We start from the raw sequence: 19,288 nt of genomic DNA on the forward strand, positions 1-19,288 counted from the left end.
GAACTAGAACTGAACTAGAACTGAACTAGAACTGAACTGGACCCTTTATATACTTAACAACAGCCAACATTCTGCTGTCATAATCTACAACCTTGAATTTCACACTTTTTCTTTTTCTTATGTTTTTGTACTTTATTTTTGATTTGTCTTTCAAATAATTTACAATTTTAAATTAAAATAAATTACATCATACTTAAATAAATATTTACATAAATAATTTTCTTCAATTTAAATAATTTTTACAAAGGATTTTTTAAGAACTAAAACTAATTACAACAAAATAAAGCAATAGTTTAAAATATTTATATACTTCCTAAATTTAATTACAATAAATTACTAACTAAAGACCAGTTTACATTTCAAAGCTTGTTTTACAAAAACGCAAAGCAAACTTTACGTTCGTTGTACAGAAACTAAAGCTCTAGTTATTTATTACTATTTACTATTATTCTCTTCAAAGCATTCGATGATTGGCAGGGAAATTACCAAACTGTTGATCATTTGGTGAACTAGTCAATTCGTTGGGTACCAATTCATTTTGTTGACCCTGCAAAGCCATAGTCTCATAGGCACTATAAGGATCATTACGTCTTTCCCAGCCATGAGTTGGTGCTGCTGCTGCCGCACTACTGCCATACGAATAACCGCTCACTTGAGGTTGTCCTTGACCACCATGAATGTGTAAATGAATCTCCTTGTTGCTATGATGTTCTACGGGTGCAGACGATTGCCAACCATTGCTAGCATAAGGAGTCCAATTCCAGGTGGGGGCAGGAGGAGGCGGCAACATGTTCAACATGACCAAAGTGTGATTTAAGGGTGAAGAATTTACCTAAGAGTGCCAGTAAGTTCATAACCACTAAGACCTTGACTAAGAAGAGAGTTTTCATGCCGATCGCTACTAGGAAGGCCACCATGGCGGAGAGTACACCAAATTTGAAAACAATAGGTATGAGAGCCATTTGCAAGCGGCGAATTTTACCAAAAGTACGTCCCTCTGTTGTGGAATAGATATGAAAATAATAGAAGATTAGTGAATGTTTTAAAACGTAAAAATTGGAATAATTATATTAATATAATAAGAAATTAAACTTTTTGATTATAGAGTTCAGTTCTAGTTCAGTTCTAGTTCAGTTCTAGTTCAGTTCTAGTTCAGTCTAGTTCAGTTTCTAGTTCAGTTCTAGTTCAGTTCTAGTTCAGTTCTAGTTCAAATTCAGTTCTAGTTCAGTTCTAGTTCAGTTCTAGTTCAGTTCTAGTTCAGTTCTAGTTCAGTTCTAGTTCAGTTCTAGTTCAGTTCTAGTTCAGTTCTAGTTCAGTTCTAGTTCAGTTCTAGTTCAGTTCTAGTTCAGTTCTAGTTCAGTTCTAGTTCAGTTCTAGTTCAGTTCTAGTTCATTTCTAGTTCAGTTAGTTCAGTTCTAGTTCAGTTCGTTCAGTCTAGTTCAGTTCTAGTTCAGTTCTAGTTCAGTTCTAGTTCAGTTCTAGTTCAGTTTCTAGTTCAGTTCTAGTTCAGTTCTAGTTCAGTTCTAGTTCAGTTCTAGTTCATTTCTAGTTCAGTTCTAGTTCAGTTCTAGTTCAGTTCTAGTTCAGTTCTAGTTCAGTCTAGGTCAGTTCGAGTTCTAGTTCAGTTCTAGTTCAGTTCTAGTTCAGTTCTAGTTCAGTTCTAGTTCAGTTCTAGTTCAGTTCTAGTTCAGTTCTAGTTCAGTTCTAGTTCAGTTCTAGTTCAGTTCTAGTTCAGTTCTAGTTCAGTTCTAGTTCAGTTCTAGTTCAGTTCTAGTTCAGTTCTAGTTCAGTTCTAGTTCAGTTCTAGTTCAGTTCTAGTTCAGTTCTAGTTCAGTTCTAGTTCAGTTCTAGTTCAGTTCTAGTTCAGTTCTAGTTCAGTTCTAGTTCAGTTCTAGTTCAGTTCTAGTTAAGTGACGTTAATAGATTATTAGTTCGATTATATAGAATACTATAATCTAGGCGAAGCAGTAGTTTAAAGTGTTGACTATAGACTATGAAGTAGTATATAGTCTTTACTATAGAGTAGTCTGTAGATAAGTCTATATTAGTTTCGAGAGTGATTTATCCACTAAAGAGTAGTCTATAGTCTCGGGCAATCTATTGATAGTTTTCTGTTACACAAACAACTTTTTATTATAGTGAAAACGTTCTACTTTTTGTTGTAGACTGTAAACGTTGAGGTTACTCGAGATCAAATTCTCGTAGAAAGTTAAATTGAAATATTAATTTTATAAACATTTCATTAAATCAATCTATGGTCTTTCTCCATCAATTCTTTTTATAGATTTTCAACACTTTTTAATGATTTTATTTTCTTTTTTCAAATAATTTTCTTATTAGAGCTGAACATTTCTATTATAGTTTTCTTCTCATTAAAGTTGCTTTGGTTTAAGATTTTTATTACTTTTTTATACTCCTAACAATTTTGAAATTTAAACAATAACATTAAAAAGTCAATTGGTATTTCGTGTTATAAAAAACAATTTAATTTAACCACTTGAAAGCTGGCAATGAACTTAAAATTTAAAGCAAATAATAATTGTATTTCAAAAATTGTAACAACAAAAACAAACTATTGTAAGCATAATTATGGTAATAAATAACAGAAAGTGAAATTAAATTAATTTTGCAACAATAGACAAACAAACAATTGGTGTTAAAGAAGAAAATTTTGACCATTAATTTTTTTTTTTTTTTGAAACTTTAAACTAATTCAATTGAAATATTTACAGCTTTAATGCAAATTTCTCAGACTTTAATTGGGATTTGGGTGTTAGGGAGCTTAATAACGCAAACACGCCTAAATTTTTCTATATTATTTTTGCATGAATCATGTAAATGTCTTGTTTTTGTTTAATAGTATTTAAGAAATTTTTGAAAGAGAAAGTATAACAAAAACTACAAAATTTTTTGGGAATAATAAATAAACAAGAAAAATCATGCACCATTAAATAAAATGTATTTGAAATACAATGAAAAAATGTTGTAATAATTCTTTCAAAATCTCTTAATAACAACACCTTAATGAAATTTGCTTGTTATATATGTTTTTAAAATTTCGCACGATTTTGTTTGAATTTATGCAAATTTAACTGTTTAGGCAAATAAAAATTACCTTAAAACATTAAATGTAAATATTAATGCCAAAATTATGTTAAACTTAAATTAACATCATAAATTTTTATTTGGAATTTATGCTGTTTTAATTTGGACTCAAAATTTCTCAAAAATTTCAAAATTGAAATTTGCATAAATGCCAAATATAGTGTACAGCAGTGATAAATATTTGGACTGACTTAAATTTCGTAAAATTTGATTACTAATATAAAATAAATTTTAAATGTTGTAATGACATTAATAAAAATGGAATTTTAATGAAATTTCAATAATATTGCGACTAAATATAAATTTGGAACATTCCATTCAAAATTCATAAATTTCTTTTAAAGTCGGATTTAGTGATAATGATAAAGAAAAGCTCTTTTTTCGTGATAATGATAAAGAAAAGCTCCTTTTTGATAAAGAAAAAGCTCTTTTTTCTAGAAATATCTTACGTATCAAACTAAAAATCCAATCTGAGGCCGAACTACCGAATAAGTGATCGAATAAGCGTTTGTATTGTAAACGAATTTCGATAACTAAATTAAGCTAAAATGTACTTGTTCGATATTGAAAGACCTAATCTACCACGACGAAAAACACGATAAATTTTACTCGATCATGGGATCCGTATAACAGTTTCTCTAGGAAAAGTGTATAAAGTGTATAAAAAATCTTTATAACAGTTTTTTCTATAATAAATGTATTAAAAATAACAGTTACTGTATAACAGTATTTCTTAAAAAACAATTTCTTCCAAAGAAATATGCTATATAAGAGTTTTTTATAAATTAACAGTTACTGTATAATAGTATAACAGTTTTTTCTATAAAATTACCTTTTGTATAACAGTTTTTCTTGAAAAATTCTTATAACAATTTCTTCTAAAGAAATATGCTATATAACAGTTCTTTTATAAATATAATTTTCTGTATAACAAAATTTTTCTCAAAGAAAATTTTTTATATAACAGTTTTCTTCTAAAGAAAAATTTCCTATAACAGTTTTTTTGTAACTATAATACCTTGTATAATAGTTCTTTCCATAGAAAGTTTTCTGTATAACAGTTTTCTGTAAAGAAAAACTTCGAGTAACTATTTTCTCAAAAAATGTGTTAAGTATAACAGTTCTTCTTTAAGAATTATATTGCATAAGAGTTTTTTCTTAAGAAAAATTGTGTATAACAGTTTTTCTTAAAACAAACAGAAATTTCTTCTAAAGAAATAAGCTATATAACAGTTTTTTATAATTATATTAACAGTTTGTTAACATTTAACAGTTACTGTATAGTTCAGTTCTAGTTCTGTATAACAGTTTTTCTTAAAACAAACAGAAATTTCTTCTAAAGAAATAACAGTTTTTTATAATTATATTAACAGTTTGTTATAAATTAACAGTTACTGTATAACAGTATAACACTTTTTTTTATAAAATTAACTTTTGTATAACAGTTTTTCTTAAAAAACTATTTCATCTAAAGAAATATGCTATATTAACAGTTTTGATAAATTAACAGTTACAGTATAACAGTTTTTTTTTGTAAACTTTTGTATAACAGTTTTTCTTAAAAAAATCTTATAACAATTTCTTCTAAGGGAATATGCTATATAACAGTTTTTTATAAATATAATTTTCTGCATAACAAAATGTTTCTAAAGAAAATTTTTTATATAACAGGTTTTTGTAACTATAATACCTTGTATAATAGTTTTTTCTAAAGAAAGTTTTCTGTATAACAGTTTTCTGTAAAGAAAAACTTCGTGTAACTCTTTTCTCAAAAAATGTGTTACATAAAACAGTTCATCCTTAAGAATTTTAGTGTATAAGAATTTTTTCTTAAGACTATATTTGTATAACAGTTTTTTTCTAACAAAAATTTTCCAAAGGGTGTTTTTTTATTATAGTTTTTTTCCAATAAGATAATATCTGTATAACAGTTTTTTCTAACTGAAATTTTTTGTAAAATATTTAACTTTTGTATATAATAGTTTTTAATGAATAAAATACTTTATATAGAATATAATTCTATATAACAGTTTTTTCTTAACTATAATTTTCGGTATAATAATATTTAAAAATAAAATACACAGTATAACAGTTTTTTCCAAAGAAATTTTTCTGTACAACAGTTTTCTCTAAAGAATATGTATAACAGTTTTCTTGTTAACGATTTTTTTCTCTAAAAATTTCTGTATAACCATTTTTTTATTAAGAAAATTTTCTGTAAAACTGTTTTTTTTTTTCAAAAGAAAAATTCGTGTATAAGAGTTTTTTCTTAAGAAAATATTTTGTATAACATTTTTCTAACGAAAACTTTATGTATAACAGTTTTTTTATTAAGACAATTTTCTGTATAGACATTTTTCCAAAGGAACATTTCTATATAACAGTTTTTTCATAAAAAAGTTTTCTGGATAATAGTTTTCTGTATAATAGTTTTCTGTATAACAGTTTTTCAAAAGAAAAATTTCCTTATAATAAACAAATTTCTGTATAACAATTTTTTATCAAAAATGCTCAGCTAAGAAAATACTAAGAAAAAACTTCGTATACCTCTTTTTTTCTAAAGAAATATTCTATAAAACAGTTTTCTGTAAAGAAAACTGTATAACAGTTTTTGCTAAAAAATGTAAAACAGGTTATTACTACAGAAGACTTTTTGTATAACAGTTCTTTGGTAAAGATAAATTTCGTATAACGTATAACATTTTGTTGTAGAAAAGTTCTTTCTAAAGAAAATGTTGTTCACAATTTTTTAAAGAGAATATTCTGTATAACAGTTTTTTTGTATAAAGTTTTCTGTATAAGAATTTTTGTAAAGAAAATATTATATATAACAGTTTCTATCAAAATATTTCAAATATTTTTCTCAAAAATTCCAATAATTGCAACAATTTAACTTAAACCAAACAACAAACTCTCTGTCAAAGAGTTAATTAACACTTAACTGATGAAATTGAAAGTGAAACCGTTAAACATATTGACATTTTTAACACTTTTTCTCAGACCTAGAAAACCAAACAACTAGTATAACAGTATTAAAGAGTCCGAGTACACATATTAAATTACATAAATGTTAAGTAATTATAGTCGAAATAAAAAAAGTATAAATTAAATATTTGTTCAATATAGTTAAATATCTACTCACCTCCAACCGCTGCTGTAGTTTTACCATCATCACCAAATAGGCTTTCACTTATGTCTTCCCTAATCCAATTCCAAAAACCTCTAACAATACCCCAAACACTGAGAGATGAATCAGCGGCCGGTTGTAAAGCATTTTTTTCTGCTGTTTCATCTTCATCATCATCGTCGTCTTCATCATTATCTTCATTATCGGCTTTATCAGCTGTATCACTGTCATCTTCTTCATCGCCATCTTCTTCTTCTTCGGATGACTTGCTTTCGGTTTCTTTTATGGCCTCTGCTGCTGCTACTGCTGTTGTTTCTGTTGTAGATACTTCCGTTTTATCCACTTTAGCTGATGTTGCAACATCTGTACCATTGACATTGGTATGGGTTTTCGGTAATTTACGTGCATTACCACTGTTTATGAGACAACATAGAGCCAGTGTTATAAATAGTAATTTATAGATTTGTGTTTTTGTTAAGAGCTGTAAATAGGGAAAAAGAAACAGAAATAAAATAAAAGTTATAGGTTTTTTACACTTTTCGTTGAAGATGAGGTAATTTTCTAAAGACTTTTGTTGGCTTCTTTTTACAACATTTTGTAATTAATTAAATAGTTAGCTTATAGTATTGATAAGTATCTGTCTAAACATGTAACAATTAATTAATTGAAATTAAATGGAATTTAATTTACAAATGAAAGAGATTTTGTTGTAGAAAAAAAGAAAAATTGATTATAGAGTGATCTATAGTCAATACTATAGACAGATCTATAGTCAACATTATAGACTTATTTATAGTCAAGACTTTAAACTGATCTATAGTCGAGGCTATAAACTGATCAATAGTCAAGACAATAAACTGATCTACAATCAAGACTATAGACTGATCTATATTCAAAACTATAGACTGATCTAAGTCCTTATTATAGACTGATCTATGGTCAGGACTATTAACTGATCTATAGTCAAGAATATAAGCTGTCAACACTATAGACTGCTCTATAGTCAACACTATAGACTAATCTACAGTCAAGTCTATAGGCTTATCTATAGATCTATAAACTGATCTATAGTTAAGAAAATAAACTGATTTAAGTCTAGTCTATAGACTGATCTATAGTCAATAATATAGACCAATCTACAGTCAACACCATAGACTGATCTATAGTCAACAATATAGAGTGATCTATTATCAATACTGTAGACAGAGCTATAGTCAACATTTAAGACTGATTTATAGTCAAGACTTTAAACTAATCTATAGTCGAGGCTATAGACTGTTCTAAAGTCAAGACTATATACTGTTCTATAGTCAACACTATAGATTGTTCTATAGTCAAGACTATAGACTGTTCTATAGTCAAGACTATAGACTGTTTCATAGTCAAGACTATAGACTGTTCTATAGTCAAGACTATAGATTGTTCTATAGTCAAGGCAGACTATAGACTGTACTATAGTCAAGACTATAGACTGTACTATAGTCAAGACTATAGACTGTACTATAGTCAAGACTATAGACTGTTCTATAGTCAAGACTATATACTGTTCTATAGTCAATACTAAAGACTGTTCTATAGTCAAGACTATAGACTGTTCTATATTCAAGATTGTAGACTGTTCTATAGTCAAGACTATAGACTGTTCTATAGTCAAGACTATAGACTGTTCTATAGTCAAGACTATAGACTGTTCTATAGTCAAGACTATAGACTGTTCTATAGTCAAGACTATAGACTGTTCTATAGTCAAGACTATATACTGTTCTATAGTGAAGACTATAAAGTGTTCTATAGTCAAGACTATAGACTGTTCTATAGTCTAGACTATAGACTGTTCTATAGTCAAGACTATAGACTGTTCTATAGTCAAGACTATAGACTGTTCTATAGTCAAGACTATATACTGTTCTATAGTCAAGACTATATACTGTTCTATAGTCAAGACTATATACTGTTCTATAGTCAAGACTATAGACTATTCTATAGTCAAGACTATAGACTGTTCTATAGTCAAGACTGTACTATAGTCAAGACTATAGACTGTACTATAGTCAAGACTATAGACTGTACTACAGTCAAGACTATAGACTGTTCTATAGTCAAGACTATAGACTATTCTATAGTCAAGACTGTACTATAGTCAAGACTATAGACTGTACTATAGTCAAGACTATAGACTGTACTACAGTCAATACTATAGACTGTACTATAGTCAAGACTATGTACTGTTCTATAGTGAAGACTATAGACTGTTCTATAGGCAAGACTATAGACTGTTCTATAGTCAAGACTATAGACTGTTCTATAGTCAAGACTATAGACTGTTCTATAGTCAAGACTATAGACTGTTCTATAGTCAAGACTATAGACTGTTCTATAGTCAAGACTATAGACTGTTCTATAGTCAAGACTTTATACTGTTCTATAGTGAAGACTATAAAGTGTTCTATAGTCAAGACTATAGACTGTTCTATAGTCCAGACTATAGACTGTTCTATAGCCAAGACTATAGACTGTTCTATAGTCAAGACTATAGACTGTTCTATAGTCAAGACTATATACTGTTCTATAGTCAAGACTATATACTGTTCTATAGTCAAGACTATAGACTGTTCTATAGTCAAGACTATAGACTATTCTATAGTCAAGACTATAGACTGTTCTATAGTCAAGACTATAGACTGTTCTATAGTCAAGACTGTACTATAGTCAAGACTATAGACTGTACTATAGTCAAGACTATAGACTGTACTACAGTCAATACTATAGACTGTACTATAGTCAAGACTATATACTGTTCTATAGTGAAGACTATAGACTGTTCTATAGTCAAGACTATAGACTGTTCTATAGGCTTGACTATAGAACAGTCTATAGTCTTGACTATAGACTGTTCTATAGTCAAGACTATAGACTGTTCTATAGTCAAGACTATAGACTGTTCTATAGTCAAGACTATAGACTGTACCATAGTCAAGACTATAGACTGTACTATAATCAAGACTATAGACTGTACTATAGTCAAGACTATAGACTGTACTATAGTCAAGACTATATACTGTACTATAGTCAATACTATAGACTGTACTATAGTCAAGACTATATACTGTTCTATAGTAAAGACTATATACTGTTCTATAGTCAAGACTATGGACTGCTCTATAGTCAAGACTATGGACTGCTCTATAGTCAAGACTATCGACTGCTCTATAGTCAAGACTATAGACTGTTCTATAGTCAAGACTATAGACTGTTCTATAGTCAAGACTATATACTGTTCTATAGTGAAGACTATAGACTGTTCTATATGCCAAACTATAGACTGATAGACAATAAACAATACTATAGGCTGATCTATAGTCAAGAATATGGACTGATCTACCGTGAATACTATAGATTGATCTATAGTCAACACTATAGACTAATCTGCAGTCAAGTCTACAGATTAGTCTATAGTCAAGTCTATAAACTGATTCAAATCCAACTGTTTTGTTTTAATTTTGCATAAACAAAACAATAAAACTTTCCTGTATTTTAATTTGTAATACATATTACCCATACTGTTTAAGACAACCAACATGAATCATAATATTAAGCGGAAATTACATTAAAAGTCAAACTAATTAAGAGCATTGAACCAAAGTTAAGGTAAAAATTTTAATAAGTCATCCAAACAAAACTTAATTTGTGTATATCAATCATATTTCTTTTTGTTAAAGAATTTACATAACAATACCGATATCAAATGGTGGTGACAGTTAATGGAGGGCTTAAAAGCTTTTCTCAAAAACAAAAGACTTAGACAATGAACTTTGACAAACTTTTTAGTTTAATTTAAAATGTTTTTCTTTACAAATATTTTATGGTTGTTGCAAAAATTTTTAGCAAACTAGTGAATGAATGCCCAGCATCTTTATTTGTAATTTATTCCATAAAAAAAACTTGTTTTTTCAATTTGTAATTTTTTATGGTTTTGTTTTATAAATTTATAAATTAAATTTCTTTTAAACATGCACACTTTTAACGTTTGTGTAGGTCTTAAAATGTTAAATAGTGTTTTTTTTTTTTGGCACAAACCATAATCCATACATTAACCCAAAGTCTTAGTGTTAAAACCAAACAAAAATATATTTAAAAATAATAAGTTTATATATTTGTTATATAAAAAAAGTTGAAGCAATAGTTTAACAAGAAACTTGTTTACATTTTGAACTGTGAACTGAAATAATGTTATCAACAAGTAGTCAATTTTAAAAAACAAAAACAAACGTTTAAAATTGTAGTATATATTTATAATTAGTTTTTAGTTTATCTTAAAACAATTATAAGGGCATTATATAGCTTAGTTATAATTTTCCAAAAAGGGTCTGTTAACCTTTAACTAACATATCTCGTTTTTATTTTGTTATTATTTAAAATAGTTCACAACGAGAGAAATCATTTAAGTTTAACTCCATATTTGTTTTCGCTTTCTTTTGTACAAACACTCCCAATTATTACATCATTAGTGATTCCGTACAACCTTCAAAATAAAGCTGCATCAGTTTTGTATTCAAATATATTAAAAAATTTCACTAAATATTGGATTTTATCTCTATATTGTTTAATAGGGTGAACATAAAACAAAAGTTATGGAAGTTCTTAACTAAAGCAAAGTTTAGTTAGATCGAAATGAATGTTTCCTTGAATGTTTGTTCCTTCGTCAATATCTTGGGAACATAAGACCACATATAGACTGATCTATTTTCAAGACCATAGGCTGATCTTTAGTCAAGACTATAGACTGATATATTTTTCATAGTATAGACGGATCTATAGTCAAGACTATAGGCTGATCTATAGTCAAGAATATAAATTGATCTATAGTCAAAGCTATAGACTGATTTATGGTCATAATTATAGATTGATCTATTTTGAAGACTATAGATTGATCTATAGTCAAGACTATACACTGAGCTATAGTCAAGACTAGAGACTGATATATATCCAAGACTATAGCTTGATCTATAGGCAAGACTATAGAGTGATCTATAGTCAAGACTATAAACTGATCTATAGTCAAGATTATAGACTGATCTATAGTCAAAACTATAGACTGATCTATACTCAATCTTATAGACTGATCTGTATTCTAGCCTATAGCCTGATCTACAGTCAGACTACAGACTATCCTATAGTCAAGACTATAGACTGACCTATAGTCAAGAATATAGACACATCTGTAGTCAAGACCATAGACTATACACTGTTCCATAGTCAGGACTATAGACCGTTCTATAGTTAGGACCATATGTTGATGAATATTCAAGTCTACAGACCGATCTCTAGTCAAGACTATAGAATAATCCATAGTCAATACTATAGACTGATCTCTAGTCAAGACTATAGACTGATCTATAGCCAAGACTATAGAGTGATATATAGTCAGGACTATAGACTGATCTATAGTCAAGACTATAGACTGATCTATACTAAAGCATATGGACTGATCTATAGTCAATACTATAGACTGATCTATAGTCAAGACTATAGACTGATTTATAGTCAATACTATAGACAGTTCTATAGTCAAGACTATAGACTTATCTATACTAAAGCCTATAGACTGATCTATAGTCAAGACTATAGTCTCTTCTATAGTCAAGACTATAGACTGATCTATAGTCAAGACTATAGACAGTTCTATAGTCAAGACTATAGATAGTTCTATAGTCAAGACTATAGACAGTTCTATAGTCCAGACTATAGACAGTTCTATAGTCAAGACTATAGACAGTTCTATAGTCAAGACTATAGACTGATCTATACTAAAGCCTATAGACTGATCTATACTCAAGCCTATAGACTGATCTATACTCAAGCCTATAGACTGATCTATACTCAAGCCTATAGACTGATCTATAGTCAAGACTATAGACTGATCTATAATCAAGACAATAGACTGATCTATAGTTAAGACTATAGACTGATCTATAGTCTTGACTATAGACAGATCTATAGTCAAGACTATAGACTGATCTATCGTCAAGACTATAGACTGATCTATAGTCAAGACTACAGACTGATCTATAGTCAAGACTATAGATTGATATACAGTCAAAACTATAGATTGATCTATAGTCAAGACTATAGAATGATCTATAGTCAAGACTACATACTGTTCTATAGTCCAGACTATGCAAATAAATATATTTACAAATAAAAAAATATAGTCAGATGTTAAATTGCTTACATTTTATTGACAATATATCAAAACGATTACCATCACTTAATCACGTTAAGCATGTCTATGCTTGATTGTAGCTTCCATACCAAACCCTATTCCAAGAATTAACAAAAAACTAATGCCGATATATTCTTTCAGTTTAATTTGTTGAAATTTATTAAAATTTTTTAATATATTGATCGTTTATACTATCGCATGTTTAAAAAAAACACAATTCAAAGTCAATTTTGTTAATTTTAAAACAATTATTTAAAATTTTTATTTAAAATTATTAATAAAATAAATGAGAGTTTTCAGTAAATTAGTTTTGTATGTCAATTTCACTTCTTTATTTCTTGGCTGGCTGTCAATATGTTTGTGCGTGAGATTATTTTCTATAAAAGAAAGAAAACCAACAAAATAAATCATCTAAAACAGAGGTCAGCGATTAAAGACAATAGGGGAACAAGTGAGAGAATGAATTAAAGCAAACAAATTAAACTATTCATAAAGAAAAATTTTAAAATTGACTATCAAATAGGTCATGTCATGTTTAATATTTATGCAAAATTTCTTATACTCTTTAAGCCCAGCACTGATTTATTAACTCCCAATTTATAAGCAGCACCATTAATATGCTGCAGCATAACTTGACTTCTTCAGTTTTTACAAATATTTGCGGATTTTTTTTTTTTTAACAAAAAACATTAAGCAGCAAGAATAACTAATTAAGAAAATACCCCCAAAAAAGAAAAGAAATTATTTAAAAAAAATTGTGATTTACTTTATGCCTAACTGTGTTTTTTGTGTATATTTTCTCTTAATGTCTCTGTTTATAATTTATGTCTTAATTTCATTTTTTGAAAGAGAATCTTGTCAACGTTTTATTACAGTTAGAATTTCTATTTCATATTTTATTTATTCCCCCTAAACTCAGAAAATTAATTTATTTATGAATTTCGACCATTGTTTTGCAAATTATTTTTTTTATTGATTTTAATAAAGAAAAACAAAAGTATTTATTATTATTTTCAACAAATTGGCACTATTCAAGTAAAAGTGGGTTAGTGTTTTTCTGAAGTCTTTAGAATTTTGATTAAATTATTAAATTTGTTTAAACTTTTGTGTTTTTTTTTTATTAATAAAAGTAATCGTTTTTTGGTAGCTTTAGTAGTTTTAAAGAATTGAAATGTTGTGACAATTATCTTATTTCATTGGGTCGTTTATTAGTTTAAATTAACTGTTAATGTTAGAGAGTTTTGTTCTGAAATGGGTTTTATAGCTTTATTTATGTTTTAGAATTGTTCTGTTTTTTAAATTTACATAATTTATTGGTTAAAATAAACTTAATAGGCTGTTTACACTTAATCCTAAAACTTTAACTGTTTGGAATAAAAATATTGTTTAACATTTTAATAGGAGAAAATTGTTGTTGGCTTGGCAACACTTTTAGTGAGATTACCTTGTCCTATCATGATGCACTTTTTTGCATTTGTAATTCATAATAGTTTCAATAGGATATTTGAAAATAAAGTATGCAGCTTAAGTCTTTTGTTTGCTCTTTACTCATTTACAAGAAAGTAATGTTTAACCAAATAACTCAACACTTTCAAACTATTTTTACTTCATTACTAAATACATTAATCATTTATAACAAATATTATTACATCAAATGTAATATTATCTCTTTAACATAAAAAGCACGCGCTTGAGAAACACACATTTTTTTTAATTAATGAAGCTGAAAAATACACAACATATCTGTTAGTAATAGTTAAAATATATAAAATATAACAACATAAGTAATAGATGAATGCTACCTCACTTATGTGAAAAAATTTAACATAAAATAAATCATATTTTAACTTTACCATTGCATGTTGAAGTTTTCAAAGAGAAATGAAAACCGCTAAAACATCACGTCTAAACAAAAGGGTCATAAAGTTTCATTTAACCTGCATTGTGTTTATAATATTATCTAATACTTTTTATATATAGTAAAAAATTTACTATTAAAAACTATTGTTTATAGATGTTTTGAAAAAATAACAGCTACACACCTACTAAAGAAAGTTTTAAAACAAAAAAAAAAACAATGAAACATGTTCGCAATTGGAAATAAATTTCATAGGTTGAGGTTTTCAGCTTATAGCCTTGATCAGTCTATAGTTTGCCCAAAGATCGGTGTAATGTGTCCGACTATTGTCTTAGCTATGTATATAGTTTTGTCTATAGACATTCTCTTGATAACAATTCTGTCTTTAGTCTTGTCTATAGATCAGTCTATAGTTTCGACTTCATATCAATCTATAGTCTTGACTACTGGTAAGCCTACAGATCAATTTATACTCTTGACTATAGAACAGTCTACAGATCAATCTATAGTCTTGATTATAGATCAGTTTATATCCTTAACTATACATAGATCAATCTATAGCCTTGACAATAAATCCGACTATACTCTTGTCCATAGAAATATTTATAGTTGACTGTATATCAGTCTATAGAACAATTTATAGTTGACTGTATATCAGTTTATATTCCTGTCTAAAAATCGGTCTATAACCCGACTATTGATCAGTCTATAGGCTTGTCTATAGTGCATTTTGCAGTTTCAACCATAGACTGCTATAGATCAGCCTATAGTCCTAAGTATAGATCAGTGTATAGTCTTGACTAAAGATCATTCTATAGCATTGAATATAGATTAGTTTATATCATTGACTGTGATATATCTATAGTCTATATCTATATAGACTATAGATAAATCTATATTCTTGACTACAGATAAGTCTATAGTATTGACTATAGATCTCTCTATAGTCTTGGCTATAGATAACTCTAAAGTCTTGACTATATATCACTCTATAGTCTTGACAATAGATCACTCTATAGTCTTGACTATAGAACACTCTATAGTCTGGACTATAGATCACTCTTTAGTCTTGACTATACATCACTCTATAGTCTTGACTCTATAGTCTTGACTATAGATCACTCTATAGTCTTGACTATAGACCACTCTATAGTCTTGACTATAGATCCGTCTATAGTCTTGACTATAGATCCGTCTATAGTCTTGACTATAGATCAGTCTATAGTCTTGACTATAGATCCGTCTATAGTCTTGACTATAGATCCATCTATAGTCTTGACTATAGATCCGTCTATAGTCTTGACTATAGATCCGTCTATAGTCTTGACTATAGATCCGTCTATAGTCTTGACTATAGATCCGTCTATAGTCTTGATTATAGATAAGTCTATAGTCTTGACTATAGAACAGTCTATAGTCTTGACTATAGATCAGTCTATAGTCTTGACTATAGATCAGTCTATAGTCTTGACTATAGATCAGTCTATTGTCTTGACTATAGATCAGTCTATAGTCTTGACTATAGATCAGTCTATAGTCTTGACTATAGATTAGTCTATAGTCTTGACTATAGATCAGTCTATGGTCTTGACCATAGATCAGTCTATAGTCTTGACTATAGACCAGTCTATAGTCTTGACTATAGACCAGTCTATAGTCTTGACTATAGATCAATCTGCAGTCTTGATTATACATCAATCTATAGTCTTGACTATAGATCCGTCTATAGTCTGACTATAGATCAGTCTAAAGACTTGACTATAGATCAGTCCATAGTCTTGACTATAGATCAGTCCTTAGTCTTGACTATAGACCTGTCTATAGTCTCTACTATAGATCAGTCAGTCTATTGTCTTTACCATAGATCAGTCTATGGTCTTGACGATAGATCAGTCCATTGTTTTGAATATAGATCAGTCTATAGTCTTTACCATAGATTAGTCTATAGTATTGACTATAGATCAGTCTATACATATCACTATAGATCGGCCTATAGTTTTGACTATAGATTAGCCTATAGTCTGGACCATAGATCAGTCTATAGTCTTAACTGAAGATCAGCCTATACTCTTGACTATAGATCAGTCTATAGTCTTGACTATAGATCAGTCAATAAAGATCGGTTTAAAGCCTTGACGATGATCAATATATAGTATTTACTATAGATCAGTGTATCGTCTTCACTATTGATGAGTTTATAGTATTGACTATATATCAATCTACAGTCTTGACTATATATCAATCCAGAGTCTTGACTATATATCGATCTATAGTATTGACTATAGATCAATTTATCATCTTGACTATATCAATTTATAGTTTTGGCTATAAATCAGTCTATAGTTTTAATGATCAATCAATGATCTTGACATTAGATGTGTATATAATTTTGATCAATAAGTGGCCTATATATATTTATCAGTGACCGCTAGTTTTCCTTTTGGTTTATTAAAGATTCAAAAAACATTTCTTTTTGGCACAAAAACTCTTCACTGTTAACAATAACCACACAATTTTTTCTCAAAATAACTATAATAAATAACCGTTGAAACTCTACGAAATAATTAATGTTTATTTTCACAATTTCTTTAATGAACAAAAGTCGTTTAAACAAATAAATATTTTAAGACACAATAAGCTAACTAACAACTAGGTAACTGTGTCGTGTTTAAAATAACAAAATAAAAAATTTCTTATAAAATTAAATAAATTTAAATGGTTTACATACCATTTTGTTTTTAAATATTTATGAACAATACAATAAAAAAATGTAACAGTTTAAAAATCCTTTAATTGTTTCCAAAATTTTGTTAAATAAATTTAATTTTTTTCAATTATTTCTTGCACTTTTATTTGCAAAAAAAGAAACACTTTCACATGCACTTTTTTCAAATAATTTTTGTTTTAATTTTTGTAAAAGCCAAAGACACCAAACAACTTTTGTTTATTTTCTCCTTTTTTGGACTTTTTTCTAATTTTTTTTTAATAATTTTTTTCCTTAATACGATATGAACCACTCTTTTTGGCGTTTATTTTAAGACTAAATTCACTTGACAGCTTCTTTTAAACATGTTAAATCAGTTGAAACCGTATTTACGTTAACCATACATGAAAATATTTCTACTACTTTTAAGCCAAGTTTTATATTTATCTTTAACAAACCAACAATAATACATAATTGTTAAACTCTTTTCTTCGCTCTCTATGTGTTGTTTTTGGTGTCTACGTGAGATGCGATCGTTGTTGTTTTTAACACTAACATTTCGCTCTTATTATTGTTTTATTGTCTGGGGGCTTTTTGGTATTTTCTTTTGTGCTGCATAACATACACCATGTGCTGCTCCCATCGACGAAGACTTTCTTTCTCCTCAATGTCACAAAATAAATATAGTCAGTATTTCAATTGTAACTACATGCGATATAGTTTTCGCTATTCGCTTGATATGGGTCAGTTGGAGAGAAATATTTAAATGGTCCTTGTTAATAGTCTAGTCTATAGTATAATCTATAAACTAGTCTATAGTTCAATCTACAGTTTGGTCTATAGTTTAGCCTGGAGTCAAGTCTATAGTTTAGTATATAGTATAGTACAGTCTAGTCTATCGACTAGTCTATAGACTAGTCTCTGGTCTAGTCTACAGTCCAGTCAATAGTCTAATTCTATACTCTAATCTATTGTCGAATTAATATTCTAGTTTATATCCTAGTGCACAGTCTAGTCTATAGTCTGGTCTATAGTCTAGTCTATAGTATCATCTAGTCTACAGTCTAGTCTATAGTCTAGTCTATAGTCTAGTCTATAGTCTAGTCTATAGTCTAGTCTATAGTCTAGTCTATAGTCTAGTCTATAGTCTAGTCTATAGTCTAGTCTATAGTCTAGTCTATAGTCTAGTCTATAGTCTAGTCTATAGTCTAGTCTATAATCTAGTCTATAGTCTAGTCTATAGTCTAGTCTATAGTCTAGTCTATAGTCTAGTCTATAGTCTAGTCTATAGTCTAGTCTATATCTAGTCTATAGTCTAGTCTATAGTCTAGTCTATAGTCTAGTCTATAGTCTAGTCTATAGTCTAGTCTATACTCTAGTCTATAGTCTAGTCTATAGTCTAGTCTATAGTCTAGTCTATAGTCTAGTCTATAGTCTAGTCTATAGTCTAGTCTATAGTCTAGTCTATAGTCTAGTCTATAGTCTAGTCTATAGTCTAGTCTATAGTCTAGTCTATAGTCTAGTCTATAGTCTAGTCTATAGTCTAGTCTATAGTCTAGTCTATAGTCTAGTCTATAGTCTAGTCTATAGTCTAGTCTATAGTCTAGTCTATAGTCTAGTCTATAGTCTAGTCTATAGTCTAGTCTATAGTCTAGTCTATAGTCTAGTCTATAGTCTAGTCTATAGTCTAGTCTATAGTCTAGTCTATAGTCTAGTCTATAGTCTAGTCTATAGTCTAGTCTATAGTCTAGTCTATAGTCTAGTCTATAGTCTAGTCTATAGTCTAGTCTATAGTCTAGTCTATAGTCTAGTCTATAGTCTAGTCTAAGTCTAGTCTATAGTCTAGTCTATGTCTAGTCTATAGTCTAGTCTATAGTCTAGTCTATAGTCTAGTCTATAGTCTAGTCTATAGTCTAGTCTATAGTCTAGTCTAGAGTCTATAGTCTAGTCTAGTCCATAGTCTAGTCTATAGTCTAGTCTATAGTCTAGTCTATAGTCTAGTCTATAGTCTAGTCTATAGTCTAGTCTATAGTCTAGTCTATGGTTTAGTATATATTCTAGTCTATAGTCTAGTCTATAGTCTAGTCTATAGTCCAGTCTATAGTCTAGTCTATAGTCTAGTCTATAGTCTAGTCTAGTCTATAGTCTAGTCTATAGTCTAGTCTAGTCTATCTAGTCTATAGTCTAGTCTATAGTCTAGTCTATAGTCTAGTCTATAGTCCTAGTCTATAGTCTAGTCTATAGTCTAGTCTATAGTCTAGTCTATAGTCA

General features: G+C 28.6%; 1 protein-coding gene across 1 annotated transcript; it reads right to left on the reverse strand.

The window, feature by feature from the left end:
* Nucleotides 1–318: 318 nt before the first annotated feature.
* Nucleotides 319–17,334, reverse strand: LOC119614904. The gene is given in 4 exon segments (XM_037970998.1): nt 319–763; nt 765–997; nt 6,248–6,713; nt 17,042–17,334. Coding segments are annotated over 4 exon segments (1,011 nt in total). The 5' UTR covers nt 17,045–17,334; the 3' UTR covers nt 319–454.
* Nucleotides 17,335–19,288: the final 1,954 nt, after the last annotated feature.

This window comes from Lucilia sericata, unplaced genomic scaffold (genome assembly GCF_015586225.1).
Source record: "Lucilia sericata isolate MDLA Ls3-8-SP2 unplaced genomic scaffold, ASM1558622v1 Contig003632F_arrow, whole genome shotgun sequence".
Lineage (NCBI taxonomy): Eukaryota > Metazoa > Arthropoda > Insecta > Diptera > Calliphoridae > Lucilia > Lucilia sericata.